Raw genomic sequence first — 21,305 nt, forward strand, 5'->3', positions numbered from 1 at the left:
CAGATGGAGTTTAATCAACACTTTTAAAGTGATCTTAAGTGACAGGAAAATTGATCGAGTGGTGGGGCTGTGTTTGAACTCGAACAAACTGATTTTCTGTGAAAAATGGTGTTTACATTGCCCTTCAACAGCATCATTGGTGAAGTATATATCCCTCTTAAGAGTTCATCGCCTAAACTTGGATAAAGGTACTTAAAAATACAGGAAGCACAACAAAATGTGGAGCCCTCCATAGACTGACAGAACCTTCTTGGGGTAGTAATAAGCATGTGCTCTCATACAGGGGATCCTGACAATTGGTAGGATGACAATTCGTAGGATACAATTGGTAGGATAATTGTTGTCCTACCAATTGTTGTTCTACCTATCATAGGTACCTCTCCAAGTAGATCTAATATTTCTCTTCCTCCTCCTTCTTGCCAGCTATAAGAACCTCATGGAAATCTGGAAGCGTTCCTTCTGACGTCAGAAGCTCCCTCTGTATCGGCTGACATCAGACTGAACACTTCTAAGTCAGCTGCTGCCTGTGGATTTATGAACAACTGCACAGGAGGAGGAAGAGAAGAAGCTTCTTGTTCTGGGGGGCATGGGGGAGTCTTCGAGAGGAATTTCCACCAAGCTGCTTTTTCTTCTGGGGGGAATTTTTTTTGGGGGGGACAATCGGTAGATGTAATAGTAGGACAACAATTGGTAGAAACTTCGTACTACTTCTTCTTCCTACCAACTGTCATATCCTACGAATTGTTTTCCTACAAATTGTCCCCTATCCTATGAATTATCTTCCTACCTATGTAAAAACCTCATACACAAGGTCCCGGATTAAACCAGGTCAGATCTTCTGTTTCTCAGGTCAAATGAAGCCAGAGAAGCTACAGGGCAATCACAGCCCCGGGAAGAGAGTTAAGGTCATCACTTAAAGGTGTCGGAATTTAAATATGATTAAAACAGATTAAGAAACAGTGGTGAGGGAAGTTGGGTATGAGACATGGGATGCCCAACCTGGATGCAGCGACTTGTACGCTCAGATACCTAGAACGCCTGAAGACCAAACAAGAAAAACAAGAAATTGACTTGGATATGAAACGATATCCTGCCTGGTCAAACTTGCATGATAGCTAGTTTACCACAGCTAGAGACAATTGAACAGTAGCCCAAAACCCCTGGATAGGCCAGATGATCTATATCTGTTCACAGCTATACTATTTGGGGGGATTTTTTTTTTAATTTTTCTAAGGTCAGCTTATTGAATCAACAATTCAAAATACTGTATACAGATACAATAAAAAGTATATCATAACAGTACAATGACAACATATGAGGGGCCACTGAAAAGTTCTCAGACCAGGCAACAAAGTTGGGGCAGTCTCCATCGAGGCCTATACACTCAGTCCAGCAATTTTATACATTTTTCGTTCTGTTATCTTTCCGATGGAATGAAAAAAAAAGTGGAAAATCACTGGACTAAGTATATAGCCCTCGATGTAGACTGCCCCAACTTTGTTGGTTGGGATGAGAACTTTTCAGCAGCCTCTTGTACCTTTAAATTTTAATACCGCATTTCCTCGATTCTAATATGCACATTTTTGCTCATTTTAATGTGCGTGGAAAGTATGCACAGCTTATGTTCGACAGCATCTTAGAATTGAGGACAAAAATTGCAAATCATGTGGCTTCAGGACACCTCAATGGAAAAATACGTTATCTACACACCCGCACACACTCCTCAACAGTTTACTTTCAAAATACCACACTTCTTATATTGCTTTTCTTCTGCTTTTTTATCATATTTTTCACTTTTGCAAAATGGGAATGTGTCTTTGAACTGAGGGTTTATTTTCCCACTTTTGTAAAAAGGGGAGGGGGGTGCGTCTTAGAATCAATGGTGTCTTACAATTGGGGAAATACAGTACAGTATATTTATCCCGCCTACTCTCTCTGTACCTCCTACACCCCCCCTCACACCGACACTAAATTCCCAAACACATCCCATATGCCTACTCAAAAAACCCTCCTACTCCTACACCCCGCAGTGCAATTTAATTACAATTCCACAGAGAATAAGCATGTGCCTATGAAAGAACTACCTCCTTACTACATTCATGTCTATTCCACAAAAACTGTCCGCAATTATCAACCATATGCACAAGCCTTCGTAAAGGGAAACTAGACCTTTTCCCGTGTACTCAAAGTACATCTGACTGCTCTAAACGCTCCATCTCACGTGACAGTAGATAAAGGCCAAATGGCCCATCCAGTCTGCCCATCCGCAGCATCCACTATCTCCACCTCTCCCTAAGAGTTTCCACGTGCCAGTCTCACGCTTTCTTGAATTCAGTCTTTACAGTGGTGTAGTAAGGAGGGGCGGCGTGAGGGTGCAGGTACATGTCCCCCCCCCCCCACTGCTGCACGTGAGTATCGCTTCCCTTCCCCCGTAGCTCTGTACCATTCCTGGTGCAAGCAGCAACCCCCGAGCTGCTGTCGCACCAGCATCAGCTCTCCCTCTGACATCACTTCCTGGACCCGAGCCTAGGAAGTGACATCAGAGGAAGAGCCAACGCCAGTGCAACAGCAGCTTGGGGGTTGCTGCTTGCACCAGGAACGTTACAGAGGTACAGGGAAGGAAAGTGGAGTGCACGAGCAGGGGAGGAAGGAGCGTGTGGAGGAGGTGGGGTGGAGAAAAGGGTGGGGAGGGGCGTCACCGCCATGGGCAACTCTCACCCTCGCTACGCCACTGAATCTTTGTCTCCACTTGCTCTAACGAGAGAATATTCCACGCATCTACTACCCTATCATGCCTATATAATATCAAAAGGAGATCATTTTAGAAGTATCTAGATGTGTAAATAGTGGATTCTTTGGCAGTTTGAGCCCTACTGGTAATATCATGACCTAACCACTAGGGGTCTGAAGTACCATTTTGAACTCAGGTGTTCAACGGAGCAGAGGCAAGTGGATCATTCCTGCTCTCTGATAGACCACCAAGGAAAGTCCTCAGTAAGAGATGGAGGTTGGGTATTCACAGGGTTACCAGATGTCTGGGTAAACCCAGACATGTCCTCTTTTTAGAGGACTGTCTGGGTGCCTGGACTGACTTTCCAAAATACGGTAGTTTGTTTGGGCTTTGGAAAGCCCCAACTTCCGGCCGTGGCTGGAGGGCCTCGGAGCCCTTTCTACATCACATGCATCTGCACATGCTCGGAGGCCCCCCCCAGATACAGCCTGGAGGTTGGAGAAGAAAGACGAGGCCTTGTGGGGGTGAGGCCAGGGGCAGAATGGGGCAGGGCTAGAGGCAGAACAGGCCGGGGCTGGGGCAGAACAGGGTAGGGTCATGTGTCTCTTTGTTTCTACATCAGAAAATCTGGTAACCTTAGGTATTCATGATATCAGGAGCAGGAGAGGGTCTGATTAGGTCAAAGAGGATGGTGATGCCAGTGGATTCGAAGAAGAAGATTTTGACGAAGAGTGAAAAAAAAAAGCTCTGGCAATATCAGGGAAGGGGGATTTGATCCTACCATCAGCAACTTTACCAGACAGTGACCAAATTTGAAGACCATTACCTGGGTTGCTGCAACTGGGAACCTGCAACGTCCCAGGCTGAAGCAATGAAAAATGGTGTAAAACGGAGATGCTCTTTTCTCAAATGCCTCAGTTTCTAATATTACTGCTCCTGCTGGACACGCTGGCAAAATGGGGCTTAGTGCTGTTCATCATTTTACAGCATCAGACAAGGGAGCGAGTAGATCAGTGAGAACAGTAACTGTAGAGAACGTTTTAAGTAGCACACAATAGTTTAACCCATAAAGTAAAACAGTGCCACTCAGTGGCCTAAACATAGACTGCAGTTTTTTCTATCCAGCTAGGATTTACTGTAACTTATAACTTATAGTACTGTATATCATACTCCTATATCTCAGTATTTACTACCCTCTCAATAAAAGATTATTTCCTCATACTTCTTTTAACTTCATCTCACAGCCAAGCCCCTTGTCCTTGAACATAGATTTCAATAGAGTTACTAGAAGTCACAGGATTATATATTATGCAGCATAAGTACAAAATTTATAAGGGAAAAACAACAACTCCATAATATTAATGGAATGTGAAAAGTAAGATAAATGTAAAAGAAAATATAAATTAGTAAGAGTTAAATGTTCAAAGAGCCAAGGGCAACGCAAGTTCAGATCAAGTTCAAACCATAATATTGGATCTGTACCGAGGTCGCTCTGTGAGGAGAATAAACTCCTAATCACATAGCGTGGAATAATTCTGACGCTCCTTGGATATATGTGCAACTTGCTTTTGATCTGCTGAGTCAATACAGATTAGTTCACCAGGACTGGTATTTCGAATAACATTCTAAAAATATGTATCAACTCCAGTAACAAAATGCGCCAAATCAAATTGAATTCTATTGATTTTTATATAACTATTTTTCAGCTGAAACCTAAAGAGAATGTGTTGATCAGCTAAAGGAGTCAGTCAAATGTCAGTTAATAGAGCTTTGAAGACATACTTTGACAAGCACACTGAAAAAACCAGAGGCATGACTTCTAAAATATAGAACCTCATGAGCTTTATATTTATTTAAGGCAGAGAAAAATGGGGTTAAGGCTTCTACCTGGGGAAAATTGGTTTTCTGCAGAATTGAAACAGAGACACACATTTCAAGATCAAGGAGCTGCTTATATTTTGACAGGGCCTGTGCCCCACCAGCTCAAAGCCAGATGTCCCCTTTTTAAAAGGAGAGGGTCTAACAAGATTAGAAAGCCAGAGAATCCCAAGGTGCGGACAGCAAGGAGAGGGCTTCATCATCCAAACGCCAGGGAGCACATAAGGGGAGTTTCAAGAAGTGTGCCAAAACTTACGCACTAACACTTCATTGCCCCAGGTACATTAGTCAGTCAGACAGTGAGCCCACCGGAACAGATAGTGAGAAAGACTTGAGTACCTTGGTCTATAAATGCTAAAAACAAATAAAGAATTCTATAATGGTAATTGCATCCAAAATTACTGTAATAGAATAGAGCTCAAGTTGGCACGCATGCACCTAATTGTAGGCACAAGTTAAGCCATGTCTAAAGGGTAGAAAACAGTGATTGTGTGCCTTGTTACTCCAAGAACACTAGAGAGGAAGTTCTATAAGTGGGTGCAGGATTTAGGTACAATTTTTTCTTTGACCACTTATTTACCACATGGATGGTAAAATTCTACAAATCTACACATACAATCGGTGATAATTTTAAGCGCTCTGGTTACAGAAAAAGGGGGTATGCACATTTCCCTGGATTCTGTAGAGGTTGCCAGGATGCACAAATTGATGTATTTATTTTTAGTATTTATAGACCATTTATCGCTTAAGTGGTTTACATTCAAGTACTCAAGCATATTTCCCTGTCAGTCCTGGTGGAATATCTATCTAATGTACCTGGGGCAATGGGGGATTAAGTGACTTGCCAGAGTCACAAGGAGCAGCGTGGGATTTGAACCCACAACCTCAGGGTGCTGAGGCTGTAGCTCAAATCACTGTTCCACTGGGTGTGGATCACAGATCCATGTGTAAACTAATTAGCTAACTAGGTGCAAACAATCAATAATTAGCGTGAACAAGCACTTAATTGGTAGTAATTAGAAATTACCCATGGATCTATTGTATAACATGTGCGCCTAAATTTCAGTGTGCAACTCCAAAGGGGGTGTGGCCATGGGAGGGGCATGAGTGGGTCAAGGGCATTCTTAGAATTTAGGTGTGATGTTATAGAATGTCTGTATTTGTGCACTTAGTGGCTTTCATGGGACACCAGAATTACACCAGCCTTTAGCAGGCAATAGTGCTCACACCCAGAATCAGGACAAAATGCATGGTAAGCTAGTATTCAAGAAAGCCTGGGATAGTCACATGGGATCTCTTAGAGAAAGGAAAAGATAATGATTACTGCGGATGGGCAGATTGGATGGGCCATTTGGCCTTTATCTGGCATCAAGTTTTTCTATGTTTCTATAACCATAAAGTTCTATGACATCAGAACGCAGGTGTAAAGAGCCTTAGCCAATAGGGAGGAGACAACGGTAACTGCGGATGGGCAGACTGGATGGGCCATTTGGCCTTTATCTGCCATCATGTTTCTATGTTTCTGTGTAAAGGACGCTCTCCATAGAGAGCCCTCAGCTTAGCCCAGATCATCCCAGTACCTAACGTTGGATTCAATTTACTAAATTCCCCCATTATTTTTAAGTCTATGTAGACTACAACAGGTGACGTATAAAAAAAAACCAAAAACCAAAGATGATATCACATGCTAATAAGGCTCTCTGAAAAGCATGTGCCCTGCATTATTAAAAATATCCCAGCAACCTACATTCCACCCTCGCAGATCAGCTTCTGAGATTCTTTTTAAACACTCTTGAAAAAGAGGGGAGTAACAGAAGAAGAAAGCTATTAAAAGCGCAGTTCAATCTTGCTAAAGATACTAAAGGTTTTCAAGTTTGGAGAGATCTGGCATGAACTTCCTGATGCCATTAGACTTTTAGACCAGCTGCAATTATTTTGTAAATTCCTGAAAACTTTGTTGTTTTGGCAATTTTTAAATGGTTTAACTAAAGCCTCAACAAAATGTTAATATTATAGTTATTTTTCTTATGCTTTTCTTATGTACTTTAGTTTTTAATTAGTTCTTCCTTCTCCTACATTTTCTGCTATATACTCTAGTCTTAATTATATGTGAACCGAGTCGAGCTCCACTGGGAGATGACCCGGTGTATAAACCAAAGATTAGATTAGATTAAAAGTGGTAAATTCTCAATAAGTATGCATTTTGTTTTTCCTCAACAAGCAGAGAAAGGAGTTTGAAAAGCAGGGTACCTACCGCACCCATCTTCCCTTTCCGTTTTCGCTGCCATGCATTAAACAAAAGAGGAAAGGGGGTTTGTTGATTCAAAGCCATCAAAGGGTCAGGGTTTGAAGCCAAATGCTATCAAAAATTGTGTGCCCGTGACCAAAATAAGTGCTCATTCACAATTCAACACTCTCCCCCTGTTTAACCAAGGTGCGCTATGCATTTTAGCGCACGTTTAGCACGCGCTAAATATACACGCGCGCTAACCGCTAACGTGTCCATAGACTAACATGCATGCGTTAGCGTTTAGCACACGGTTGCTCCAACGCTCACAGAACTCCTGGGCCACAGTAGAAACCTCTGCCGCAGCTTAGTGAAAGAGGGCCTTCATTTTGATATAAACCGCTGTGATGCCATTTTGGCTATTCTGCGGTATATATAATTTTAATAAAGATAAAGATTTGTATATATCAGGGGTCTCAAAGACCCTCCTCGAGGCCCGCAATCCAGTCGGGTTTTCAGGATTTCCCCAATGAATATGCATGAGACATATGTGCCTGCACTGCTTTCAATGCATATTTATTGGGGAAATCCTGAAAACCTGACTGGATTGCGGCCCTCGAGGAGGGACTTTGAGATCCCTGGTATATATTCAGTAGTTTAAAATATCACCCAAAAAATACACTTCTCCCTCCCTATTCGCTGTGATAGGGGATTAACAGACCCGCGAATACAGAAAAACCGCGAATAACTTTTTCATATGTTATTCACTGTTTTCTATTAAAAACCATTGTGAATCTGGTGAAACTGCAAATAACATGGTGGGAGACCTGGCCTGTTCCTGAAGGAGAGGTAAAACTCGGCAAAGAAAGTGCTGGGAATCAGTGATTTCTCTATGCAAGCTGACGTAATTTGGGGGGGGAGGGGTCAGCAAGCTAAAAACCGCAAATAATCGAAACCGCAATTGCTGAAACCACAAATACGGAGGGAGAAGTGTACATACTAAACGTGTCACTTGCAGGTCACGTTACCTTAGCAGGCACACCCCCACATCCTAACTCTATAATCTTAGCGCCTAAATGTAAGCGCCTTTAGCATGCCAAGATTACGGCATGATAGCACGTTCACATGTGAATGTTACAGATTTGTGCACAAGTGCTAGTTGGGTGTTAAGCAGTATCCAATAATCTTAAAATCATGGGCAATTCTACAAACTGTGTCCCAATGCCATCCACTTAATAATGACATCTTGATGCCGAGATCAGCAGCGTTTGTATCAAGTTAGGCTACAACCTTGTATTGTAAACTTGTACGCTTCTCCCTCCGTATTCGCTGTGATAGGGGATTAACAGAACCGCAAATACTGAAAACCCGCAAATCACTTTTTCATACGTTATTTGCCGTTTTCTATTTAAAAACCATCGTGAAGATGGTGAAACCGCGAATCACAGGGTGGGAAACCTGGCCTGTTCCTGAGGGAGAAGCAAAACACAGTGAAGAAAGTGCCGGGAATCGGCGATTTCTTTACGCAAGCTGACGTAATTTGGGGGGAGGAGCCAGCAAGCTAAAAACCGTGAATAATCGAAATCGCAAGTGCTGAAACCGCGAATAAGGAGGGAGAAGTGTACTGTTAATTATGTCAAATTGTAATTGTAACCTGTTAACTGTATATGTTTAACCTGTAAGCCGTTCCGAGCTCTCTGGGATCAACGAGATAGAAAACTAATTAAATAAATACTAGCATAAAGTTGGCATTAGTGTGCCCATTTTGTAGTTCCACCCTCTTTTGCCAGGTTTAAGTTGGCGCTCCTAGGTGACCCAAGTGGTTTACAAATTTCTTAGACGTTACCTTATGGAACAGCGCCTGGAGCACAGAGGCACCTTTATCTGTCAACTAATGGCGTCTTTGATGTGCCAAAATGGTGCCCGTCTCTAGATGCCACTTTATAGAATTGCCCCCTTACCCCCAGATTCTATATATGATGCCCAAAACTGGGTGCCGATGCAAAATATGCGCCCCACTAAACTGGCTAATGAGCCAATTAGTGATAACAATTGAGCAGCACTAATTGGGTTCCATTTGGATTTGCACGCACATCTTGCTACGAGCTATTCTATAACAAAATTTATACCCAAATCCCATAGCGTGCAACCCAAAAGGGGGCGCATCCGCGGGAGACGCACGGGCAGATCAGGGGCATTCCCGCAATTTGTGCGCAGTGTTACAGAATACTGGGGATGTGCACCCAAATTGGGCACCGGGAATTACACCGGTTTCAGCAGGCGTACGTCCTAGCGCCCAAATCTGAGTGTTGAAATCGGCCCTCGGGGTTATCTTATAATGAGCGCTCATCTTTTGAGTGCCCATTACAGCATAACACTGTGCCGATTTTCATCAATTAATGAATCTAGTCTTCTGTTTATGTTGCCTAACACATCGGCGCCAATCAATTGTGCACTTGGCGCCATTCTATATACCACATCCGGGATTAGCTGCAGTTTATAGAGTACGCAGAGCACCCCATCCCCAACTAAAATTTGGGCACGGCCATTTATGCCAGCCAAACCCTGGCATAAACCCCTGCGCCTAAACCGTGTGTGGATCAGGCGTATTCTATAACAGTGCGTCAAACTTTCAGAAACACCCATGACCCGCCCGCGCCCCCTTTAGACATCCATGAAGTAGAATTTACTCACACCATTTTATAGAATACCCTTAAAAGGTTGTGCATGTAAATTCTAATTAATGCCAACTGGTGCCAACAACTGGCTTGCGAACTAATTAAGTTATGCACACATATTGGGAATGCGCACAGATCTGCAAGCACAAATTTAGTTGTGGTTTATAGTGAAATAGTAAAAGGGGTGGGGGCAGACTGCCCTGGGCATAGTCTGCCCACCACACACACGTACCTCTTTAAATGTTCGCTGATGCAAGCAGCAAAATTCCGCTTGCTGCTCGCTCCAGCCTCGGCTCCCCTCTGATGTCACTTCCTGGTCACAAGATCAGGACGTGACATCAGAAGGAGCTAAGGCCGGCGTGAGCAGCAGGTGGAAAATGCTGCTCGCTGCGGCGAGCATTTCAAGAGGTACACAGGGGGGGGGTCCAAATGGCAGGGGAAGAGGGGGTGCCCAAGCGGCAGGGAAGAGGGATGGAGGGCGCCAACCTCCCTCGCTATGCCACCGACAGTATATAGAACCTGGGAGTTAGTATGCAGCTTGCGTCGTGCACAAATGCAAGCGACGTTCACACGGGCAGGGCACGAACGTCACACACAATTACACGCACATTACATAATAGGGGTCATTTATGCACCAAAGTGCAGCATTAGGCCGACATTTATGCCCTTCTCAAGTTATTCTACGACATGACCCGTTTTTTCAGTGGTAGCTCCAATGTTGTTGAACTCATCATCAACACTGCGGCAAGAATCTATTTGCTCTAAATTCAAATCTATGCTTAAAACCTTTCTCTTTAAAGATGCGTACGAGATCTAGACCTGGGCCACGATGCAAATTTCTCCACGTGCCCTTTTGTGTTTTTTCCTTCCCCATCTCTCTTTTTTTTTTTTAAGTAATGCCTTCCCACCCGTTTCCCTTCTGTGTCTAGTTTGGTTTATGATTTGTTTAACATTTTAATCATGTTTGTAATACCCCCTACTTTTAATTAACAATGTATGATGTAAACCACTTAGGAACGTATAGCAGTATATCAAGTATTAATAAAACTTGACTTCTGCTAATCTTCAATAACAAAATCTGCACTTAGCACCCAGCATTCTGGTACTTAACTTTTGGGGTGCTTTATACAATTGTCCCCACCACATCCAAGCACAAAATCCAGACAATACTTGCCTAGATAAGCGTCTGCAGCATGAGTGCTGTGTATTTCTATTCCTTTCTCCTTACTTAACTTTCTTATTTTCTTGATTGCCTGAAGGTACAGTGTTTCCATTAAGCAAAGGCATTTTTGCCATCAGTGGGAGGATAGAGAGTAAAGAGCAGCTTAGCAAAAAAAAAAAAAAACACATGCAATGATGAATCAAGCTCAGTCATTATCTGATCAGAGTTCTCACCCAATGGGGGTCATTAGTATTAATCTACAAAGAGATAGTGCCAGCCTAATGCATGCACAGATGCCTCCTTACAGAGAACACAGCATTAACTACAGCAAAAGTGATAAGCCAGGGTGACTAGAACGGAGCTAGACTGAGATTCAGCAGCGGTGGGGCTCACTGGGTTATAACCACCTTAATTTATTAACGAACATCTGGGAAGAGGCCACGCAAAATACCATAGGACCCTGAAAAAAAAGATGCTCTGGTTTAAAAAAAAAAAAAACCCAAATATACACAAATATCTGTCCAAATACCGCAGGGAAGGAGTGGTGGTCCCTTACCCTTTTCCAATGTGATCTGACATCGAAACTATTTAAACGCCACACCATTTGGAAAGCTGACGACTGAGCTTATTTTCCCAAACTTTAATAACGCCAAAAGTTAATTATAATGCCACCGATTATATGGTCCATGCAGCAATACCAGGGGGCGCTGGAAAGTTCTCAGCCCAACCAAGAAGAGAATGTCAACGAATGATCTGAAACGACGTCAAAAAAAAAAAAAACACACAGAACAAGTTAGGATAAAAACTTGTATCGAAAAAAATTGTACCGTGTCTATGGCAAATTGTTTAGGTAGGTTAACCTGTAACCCGTTCTGCTCTCTTTGGGGAGAACGGGATGGAAATAAAACGAATTAAATAAATTTCGTTTCTGCAAATTGGCACTTAACAAAATAAGATAACACCCTTTTCAGTTAAAGAGTGGCAAAATAACGCTCAGAATTTAGGAAGCTGGTCGGTTTGGGTTGAGAACTTTTCAGCACCCCCCTCGGGTAGACTGGAATAGGCACACTGTATATCAAAGGAGCATGGCAAATCCAGAACCACAGCCTATAAGAATATCACAGATATAAACTCATTCATCCAGGGAGAAGTGTGCCAGGAATAAGGTGCTTCACCTCTGAATGTGGCAACCCAGCTATAACCTCAAACCCCCCCCTTCTTATCACAAAAGACACTCCAGCATTACACAAGCATAGACCAGAAGCACTTTCAAGCACTATTTCCACCACCGCTACCGGGGGACGAACTTTTATTGAATAAAGATCTCTTATCTATGAAATCTCCACTGTTTTCATCCGGATTTTAAAACCTGTCTAGTAAGAAAACCCGATTAGGCTTTCTTCGCATACCCACCCTCACTCTTTCCCTGAATCAAAATAACCCTAAGCTAAAGGATTTATTTGCATTTTTTTTTTTATTCTTATTATTTCAAGGGAAATCAGAGGACCACATGAATCTGACCTGCAGGACGTTCCTCCCCGTAACCTCCGGATTTACTTGTCCGGATCAGCCTATGCTACCTGTTAAGATACCAGATCGGGACCAATCTAGGATCCAGCGGGATCCCCATAGTTTATGAAAATGTCACCGGTCCCTGACCACCATCCTCCCGGGGGGGGGGGGAGTTAAGTTAGCCCACATCCCCACACCTGTCTGCGCTTTAACGCACCCAGGACAAGGAACACACGAAAAGAATTCGGAGGTCTGCCCAGGGAACTTCTGTAAGGGAAGGGGTAAAACCCGGACCTCACGGATCTAAAACCGCAGGTGATTTTTTTAAAGGATGCGCGGTTTTAGATCCGCGAGGTCCGTAAGGTCCACGTTTTAATAATAATAATTATTATTTTATTTTTGTATACCGCCAAACCCAGGGAGTTCTAGGCGGTTCACAACAAATAGATGAGTTACATACAGTGCAATTGAAAAAAGAAGAACATAACAAGGCAATCGAGGGTCAAACTAGTTTACATTGACAATTTAAGTAAGGAAGGACTAATACAGAGCATAAACGGTATTTACCGTAAAAGAGTACAATTGAATTTATGAGAGGGGGGAACAGAGCATATTATATGAGAGGGAGGGGGCAGGGATCTTTACCCCTTCCCCTTCTACTGCTGCCCATTAAAAAAAAAAAAAACAACCCACCGAGGAACCCCATCGAAAATCACGCGTGGGCTGAAGCGTGCTCGCGCCCAGGGGAGGCTGGAGCAGGGAGAGATCGCCGGCTCTGTCCAGCAAGATTCGCAGCACTAGCGAGAGATCTTAGGGGGGGGGGGGGCACCCAAAAAACTGAAGTGGCGAGTGTAACAGGCAAAGAGGAAAAGTTTCTCTCTTTTTTTTTTTTTTCTAGATTTTTACCTTTGCACAGCAGGGCTGCCAGGAGGAGGCGAAGGAGCGAGCGCAGGTGCACCGTGCTCTCCCTTCCGAGCCCCGGAGACATGATGGGCCGCCCCTCCCAGCCTTCCAGAGGGGGGTAAAGCTAGGAGAAGCGAGGGAGCGGCATCGGAGCGGGCAGGTAGCAATCCGAGCGAGCGCCGGCTAAGAGGTGGGCAGCGCGCTTCATCCTCCTTTGCCGTTCGACGCTCGGGACCGGGTCCGATCCTCCTCCCCCCCGCCGGGCTCGGCTTCCTTGCGCAACTGTTGACGATCGGGGGGGGTGGAGGGAGGAGGGTTGCAGGAGTTTCTGCTCCGCGCGCCAGATCCTTCTGAGCTGCTGAGGCGCGGGGGAAGGAAGATGGATCGGAGGGGGGGGAGGGGAGGGGAGGTGGTGCAGGTGCCGGGCTGCACGCGCCCTCCCTCCCAGCTAGACGCCAGCTCCTTCCCTACGCGCCTTCATCTGTGGAGTTTGGGGTGGGGGTGGGGCAACTCAGCCAGGTCCTTCGCTGACAGGCAGCCGGGCTCACCAATGGGGGGAGGCCGGGCTCACCCAAGCTTAGGGGGGGGAGGTCAGCACTTGAGGAAAGTCGGGTTTCCCGTTCAGAAGCTTCCACCCCGGGAGGGAGGCAGAAGCAGGTGTGGTGGCGAGGGGAGGGAGAAGCCGGGCGCCGGGGGGGGGAACAGAGACACAAAATGCAGCATTTCGGGAGAACTTGGGAGAGAGTCTTGCGCCGACCTGCGTGACTTTTGGGGCACCCCAGCAGCTCCGGCCCAGGGGCTGTCCAGCGATTCTCCCTTGAACGTTTGGGCAACAGTTCAAGTCCAGTCCAGTGGACCCTAATACACTCTCAGCCAGAAATATATACGGGGGGGGGGGGTGAAATGTTGCTGAAAGCAGCCGTTTCTTCTCACGGGCTTGTCAGCTAGCTCTCGTTCGGGTCTGACCCAGCTTTTATGCGACTATCCAGGCAGAGTTTTGATTAGATTAGGCAAACTATTTAACCGCTGGTTTAAGCATACAGGAAAATAAAAACCGGTTCGGTTTAAATAGAGCCTCTGCTCATTAGGGTCAGGTAGAAGCATGGAAGAGCCCAACAGTGAATCTTGAGGGGCGGGGGGGGGGGGTCAGAGAGGAGAATCTGGAAGCAGGAGGGGCAGGGTTAGAGAGATGAGAGAAAAGTGTGTGGGGGGGGTGGAACTGAGGGGGGAGCAAAGAAAGAAGTGACTTGCCCAGGTCACAAGGAGCAGTGTTAGTTTGGGAACTGTGCTACAATCTCCCCCTTGAAATGACTTAATCCCCCCTCCCCATTGCTCCAGGTACATTAGATCAGGGATCACAAAGTCCCTCCTTGAGGGCCGCAATCCAGTTGGGTTTTCAGGTTTTCCCCAATGAATATGCATTGAAAGTAGTGCATGCACATAGATCTCATGCATATTCATTGGAGAAATCCTGAAAACCCGCCTGGATTGCGGCCCTCAATGAGGGACTTTGAGATCCCTGCATTAGATAGATTGTGAGCCTGCCAGGACAGATAGGGAAAAATGCTCAAGTACCTGAATCCCGAAGGGCAGGGGTAGGGAACTCCGGTCCTCGAGAGCCGTATTCCAGTCGGGTTTTCAGGATTTCCCCAATGAATATGCATGAGATCTATGTGCATGCACTACTTTCAATGCATATTCACTGGGGAAATCCTGAAAACCCGCCTGGATTGCGGCCCTCAATGAGGGACTTTGAGATCCCTGCATTAGATAGATTGTGAGCCTGCCGGGACAGATAGGGAAAAATGCTCAAGTACCTGAATCCCGAAGGGCAGGGGTAGGGAACTCCGGTCCTCGAGAGCCGTATTCCAGTCGGGTTTTCAGGATTTCCCCAATGAATATGCATGAGATCTATGTGCATGCACTACTTTCAATGCATATTCACTGGGGAAATCCTGAAAACCCGACTGGATTGCGGCCCTTAAGGAGGGACTTTGAGATCCCCAGAACCGTTCTGATCTCCGGGAGAACGGTATAGAAAATTGAATGAAGAAATAAATAAAACTGATATTCCTGCCGAAGGAGTTGGACGGGATTTGCTCAGGGAGTATAGGGAAGGGTGGCTATTTAAGGGAGTCTGCCTCAGAGTCTTTTCTGTTCCTCGGAGGCGGTTTACCTGCCCACCCACCATTCTAGGTCAGTGAGTTGGTACAGTAGGATTGTCGTCGCACAAACCCAAGCTACAGGGCTATTAGCTCATTGGGGTAATGAGCAGTTAGTCTAATTGGTTGATGTCTGGGTTATGATTTGTAGTGCTTTGTTGGTTTTTCTAATTATGTATGTTTTATTATGACTCACAACAAAATATGAGAAAATAGTAACCTCAAACAGTAGTGCTCAGGAAACCTTACACACTCCAATGGGAATTCAGATTCCACTGTACTCAGAACAAGTCAGTGGTGTTGGAATTCTTCACCATTCCCTTTACATGGAGAGTGAAAAATATTTTTTGTGGAGATACAATTTTGTTCTTTTTTTCTTTTTATCTTTTTACATCCTTGTATATTCTACATCCCAATAACTTATAATAGCTTAAAAAGCATATATATCGAAAAGGAATTAAAAGTGTATCACTTAGCTTAAGATCCTTATCGGTTCCCCTTCCCTTTCGGATCTTTTTCAAGGTCGGGGGAACAAAAGATAAGGTTAGTCCTTAACCATACATTTTCTGCCACTGGCATCTTGTTGGATAAGCCAGTGGCAGAAAATGTATGGTTAAGGACTAACCTTATCTTTTGTTCCCCCGACCTTGAAAAAGATCCGAAAGGGAAGGGGAACCGATAAGGATCTTAAGCTAAGTGATACACTTTTAATTCCTTTTCGATATATATGCTTTTTAAGCTATTATAAGTTATTGGGATGTAGAATATACAAGGATGTAAAAAGATAAAAAGAAAAAAAGAACAAAATTGTATCTCCACAAAAAATATTTTTCACTCTCCATGTAAAGGGAATGGTGAAGAATTCCAACACCACTGACTTGTTCTGAGTACAGTGGAATCTGAATTCCCATTGGAGTGTGTAAGGTTTCCTGAGCACTACTGTTTGAGGTTACTGTTTTATTATGAGCCACTTTGGATACCAGCTGCCTATAAAGTGGTAAATAAATAAATAAAGCTCAATGCGCGGTTGTCTGGTGGGTCAGGTGACTCAGTGGGGGCATACAGGTCCGTGCCATCTTCAGGCCCTAGCTTTCAGGGTGGGGCTATGGTACAGGAAACTACACCTGTTTAGTATCTTAACCTTATTGTAACTGGGGAAAAAGATTTGTTTGTGATTAAGTTAACGTTACAATAAACAAAGCTGTGGCCCAGTTAGTTTTATTCCAACAATGTGTCTGCTTGATTCTGTTGTATTCTTTAAGATGTTAATACATAGAAGTTTTACCCCCCCCCCCTTTTGTGAAGCCACGTTTGGCTTTATTATCGCTGGTCGCGGTGGTATTAGCTCCTATGAGTGTCGGAGCTAATACCTCCACAGCCGGTGATAAAAAGGCTTAACACAGCTTCGTAAATGGAGGTGGGGGGGGGGGAGTTAGTGACTGAAGTAAAGAAAGAACTAGGGTCAAGGGGGGAGGGAAGGAGTGAGAACAGATACTGGCAGGACCATCCCAGGTCCATGAGTTATAGCTACTGTAAGCCAATATCCTAATATGTAGGGCAGCACATTTAATGCAGTTTTAACACAATTAATGCATTACAATTTTAACTCACATTAATAATTTTAACACGTTAATTGCAAAGCACATGCTGCTTCTCTTCAGCCTCAACCCTTCCTCTCTAGCCCCCTGCCCACAGGAAACATGAAGTTTTGTCAAGAGGCAGCAGGAGGCTAGAGAGGAAGGACTCCGCGGTGGAAGAGAAAGGCTGCTGGAACATGCTACAGTGGGTGGGGGGTAGAAGAGAAAAGAGATGTCAGCGCTGGGGAGGAAGGGGAGGACCTGAACCAAAGCATTAGTGGGGTTTTATTTGGCAAGTGAAATGGTGCCTGTGGAGGTGAAGGAAAGGGAAGAGAGACAAGAGAAGTTGGGAGATGCTTTCCATGGTGAGGAGGGAAAGAGGAGATTTTGCTCATGGAGAGGAGGGGAAGGAGAAAAAGGAGGAGAGGTGTCTATGGAAGTGAGGGAAAGGGAATGAGATGGTACCCATGAATGGAGGAGAAAGAAAGAGGAGAGATGGAAAACAGATAAATTTCAGGAGGAAGAAAAATAGAAGAAAGTTAAATGTCAAAGATGGATATAGGGCAGGAAGTGATGGAGGAGAAAAAAAAAAAAGACACTGAATAGACAGCAGGCCCTGAAAACAGAGTTCAGAGCGCAAGGAAGCAGAACCAGAGACTGGAATGAGATGATTAGAAGGACAAAATCACATACAACAAAGGTATATGATTTTATTTTTAATTTAGTAATTGAAATATGTGAGACTTGAACAATTGCTATTTATACATTGCACTGTACAGGAGGAAATGTGAGGGGGCAATTTATGCAACTAATCATATGATTAAAATTTTAAATCTATAGCCCTAACAATATGTCATTGTCTTTTTACAATGCATTTTGATTGCCATAAATTATGAGATATGCACCTTTATTTTGTTTAAGTTCATTTAGTTTTTATTGCAATTTTCATAACAAAGGCCCACATTTATCAAGCCGTGTTAGGGTTATTTATCGCTGGCCGCTAGGGTAAAAGCTCTGCCACTCATAGGAATTCTGTGAGCGTTAGAGCTTTTACCGTGGCAGCCGTCGATTTAAAAAAAAACCCTCTAATGTGGCTTGATGAAAGGGGGCCAAAGTCTCATGTAGCCCACTAGTACGGGAAAAAGATGTTTATTTTTAAAGTGCAGAAGTGTAGAAAAAAATTTGGTATCATAGAATTTAGTCATTCCATTGATATTCGTTATTTGCTTCTAATGATGTATGAATTTGGTACAGGTTAGCGATTAAGAAAAATGACTTCTGTCATAAGTTCTATCTATCAGTGCACTTTCAAATACTGCTCCAAAAAATGATTCCAAACTTTTATGAAACATTCATACTAAATGACTAATGTATTTACCCACCCCCTTTACGAGACCGCACTAGACTTTTTTATCGCTGGCTGTGACAGTATTAGCTCCAACCCTCATAGGAATTCTATGAACCTGGGAGCTAATACCACCATGGCCGGTGATATAAAAGCCTAACGCGGCTTCATAAACGGGGGGTTAGTTATAGATTTTCCGATGGCTGTCAGAGTATATAACTCTAAAATAATACTGCTCAAATTTTCATTGATCCATTTTTTTATATATGAAATCTCGTCAATCTTCTTAGAAATCACAATCATGTTTAATATACAGTAGAACCTCCATAGTTGACCAACTTCCTGGATGGACCACCTCCTTAAGTTGACTTAATTTTCACAGACTGGACTGGACTGCTTTCAATGCATATTCATTGGGGAAATCCTGAATTGGATTGCGGCCTTCAAGGAGGGACTTTGAGATCCCTGGATTAGGCCTAACATCCTATTTATCATGTGTTGCAGAAGATTTTTTTTCAACATGAAGGATTGGTCTGAATTGTGGGTACATCCAACAGTTACTGAAAAATTTTACAGTTAATCGAGACAAGATGGCCCAAAGGAAAGAAACAGACCAAGATTGACTCTTTTTTTCCAGAAAGAATGATTAAACCATGAGTAAACAGTAAATGTGTTGATTTTGTATGATACTGTATGTATGATTTTACTGTGTTTTGATTATGTATGATTTCGTATGATATTCTCTAATGAAAACTGTACAAGAAAGTAAAGTACATGTATGTATCAGTACAGTAGGCCTAGTTCCTTATGTTGACCATCTCCATATGTTGACCAGTTTGTTACAGTCCCTTGGGTGGTCAACTTACAGAGGTTCTACTTATCTTGAATGTAGTAACTAAGCTCATTCATCACCCCTCCCGACATGAATTCACGTTTCACTCTCTTCATCAGGGTCAAGGTGCCACATTGCTAGAGTACAACTAAAACAAAATCTCTGTGAGTGGAAAAGAACAGCAAATTCCTAACATATTAAAAAATTCTAGGCTGGTATCAAAAACTCATAAAGTCAAACACTGGCAATATTGCATCTTACTGATATTTACCCAGGAACATACTCTCCAGTATAGCTGCGGCACCTCCCAGACTCTTCTGTTTTTAAAATATATCAACTGATGTTACATTGCACAATGCTCAATGACGTCCCTCCAATAAGCTCGCTAAACTAATGATCTCCACTCCAGCTCTGCATTCAGCCCCACAGGGGCAAGAGAAATGAAACAAAAAAAATCCAGTGCTGTTCCTTCCTATTCAATATTTTCTGCATGTTACCTCCCTCCCACCCTATTTTTACAACATTTATAATTCGCCATCTAATATCATTTATTGTGTGACCCGTCAATTGCCAGAGCAGCAGTGTCACTTTCTGTATGAACTCTTGATTTGTGCTCATTAAGGCGAATCTTGATGGAACGAACAGTGCGCCGAATATATAACTTCCGACATGGTCATTGAATTAAATATATAACAACATAAGAATTGCCATACTGGGACAGACTGAAGGCTCATAAAGCCCAGTACCCTGTTTCCAATAGTGGCCAACCCAGGTCCCAAGTGCCTGGCGGAAACCCAAAGAGCAGCAGCATTCCAGAGCTGAGATTGTGATGTCATAATGCTCATTCCACTAATGCTTAATAACCAACCTCATCAGTGATGTCACAATGGCTTGATTGTCATATTCTTGGCTCGTTTAAGAACACAAGCTGCATACTGAGACAGACCAAAGGTCCATCAAGCCTAGTATCCTGTTTCCAACAGTGGTCAACCCAGGTCCCAAGAACCTAGCAAGATCCCAAGTAGTAAAACAGATTTCTATGCTGCTTATCCTAGGAAGAAGCAGTGATTTCTCAAAGCCATCTCAATAATGGCCTATGGACTTCTCTTTTAGGAGATGGGCCAAACCTTTTTAGTAAACCCTGCTAAGCTAACTGATTTCACCACATTCTCCGGCAACGAATTCCAGAGTTTAATTACACATTGTGTGAATAAATATTTTTCCCGGTTTGTTTTAAATCTACTGTGTAGTAGCTTCATCGCGTGTCCCCTCACATGAGTGGTGTCAGTCCTCAACTTCTTAGCCATAATATATAGTACATTTACATATACACAAAATATACACGCTCAGCTTAAATTAAGTATTGTTTTTTGAGCTCACTCCATAAGCACAGTATATGTAAGTTTTAATTAAACACACTTTGATCTCTATTTGATAGCATAATATACATTACCGGTATTGGGAAACTGCCAGCTTTCACCTATCATTGGAAAGGCACACCATTGACACCTTCTACATATAGTGTGGTAAATACTAGTCCTGTTGCATTGTATAGGTTGTATACTAGAACTGACCATTTCACCTATATTTTTGGTTCGCTGGTAAGAAAACATCAGCTTTTCTAGAAAGTCATGACATATAAGGTGAGCCACATGCCAATGCTTAAGCATAGGGTGGGCCACGGAAAAGTAGCCCACCTCTAGCGATAGTATGACAAGATGAACGAGCAAGTGGATTGTTTTTATTCACTTACCCACAAGTTACAACAGATGGTGAAAGTGGTCCCCATTCACACCTATACCTTCCGTAATCACTATTCGCTGTTCCAGGGAGAACACCATCTTTCTGGAAACGGTATTAGAGGTGGGCTACTTTTTCGTGACCCGCCCTGTATAATACAATTGATCTGAGTTGAGAAGGGAGTATAATCAAGCCTGATTGCAACTTGTCTTCCTTATAATAAAATAAGCAAATTTTGCATACCTGCTGGACCACTTTAATAGGGTATCCATGCTGATAGAATCTATTTTTCCATCTTTTTTGCTTGACACCAACACTTGTCCAAAGAGGAACATATTCGTCTAAGCCATAAAAATTGGCTTATGGGCAACTGATTTAGATCATGGGCTGAACATGATAGATCCATGTATTCAATTTTCAGCAACTATGAATATTAATAGTATTAATTTTTTGAGTCTACATTTATTTAAGAATAATGATATTTTTGCTACTACACCATTTATTTATTCAATTTTCTAGCCCGTCCTCCCAAAAGAGCCCAGAACGGGTTACAAGTTT

General features: G+C 43.3%; 1 protein-coding gene across 1 annotated transcript in view; it reads right to left on the reverse strand.

Annotated features, from left to right (window-relative positions):
- The window catches only part of TMEM132B (transmembrane protein 132B), a 709,727-nt gene extending 696,208 nt beyond the window's left edge, over positions 1 to 13,519 (reverse strand). Inside the window, exon 1 of the mRNA XM_033956153.1 lies at positions 13,095 to 13,519. Coding sequence (XP_033812044.1) covers positions 13,095 to 13,176 — 82 coding nt within the window. The 5' untranslated portion in view covers positions 13,177 to 13,519. The remainder of the gene's footprint in view (positions 1 to 13,094) is intronic.
- Between the last annotated feature and the right edge of the window lie 7,786 nt (positions 13,520 to 21,305).

This window comes from Geotrypetes seraphini, chromosome 8 (assembly GCF_902459505.1).
Source record: "Geotrypetes seraphini chromosome 8, aGeoSer1.1, whole genome shotgun sequence".
Classification (NCBI taxonomy): Eukaryota; Metazoa; Chordata; class Amphibia; order Gymnophiona; family Dermophiidae; genus Geotrypetes; species Geotrypetes seraphini.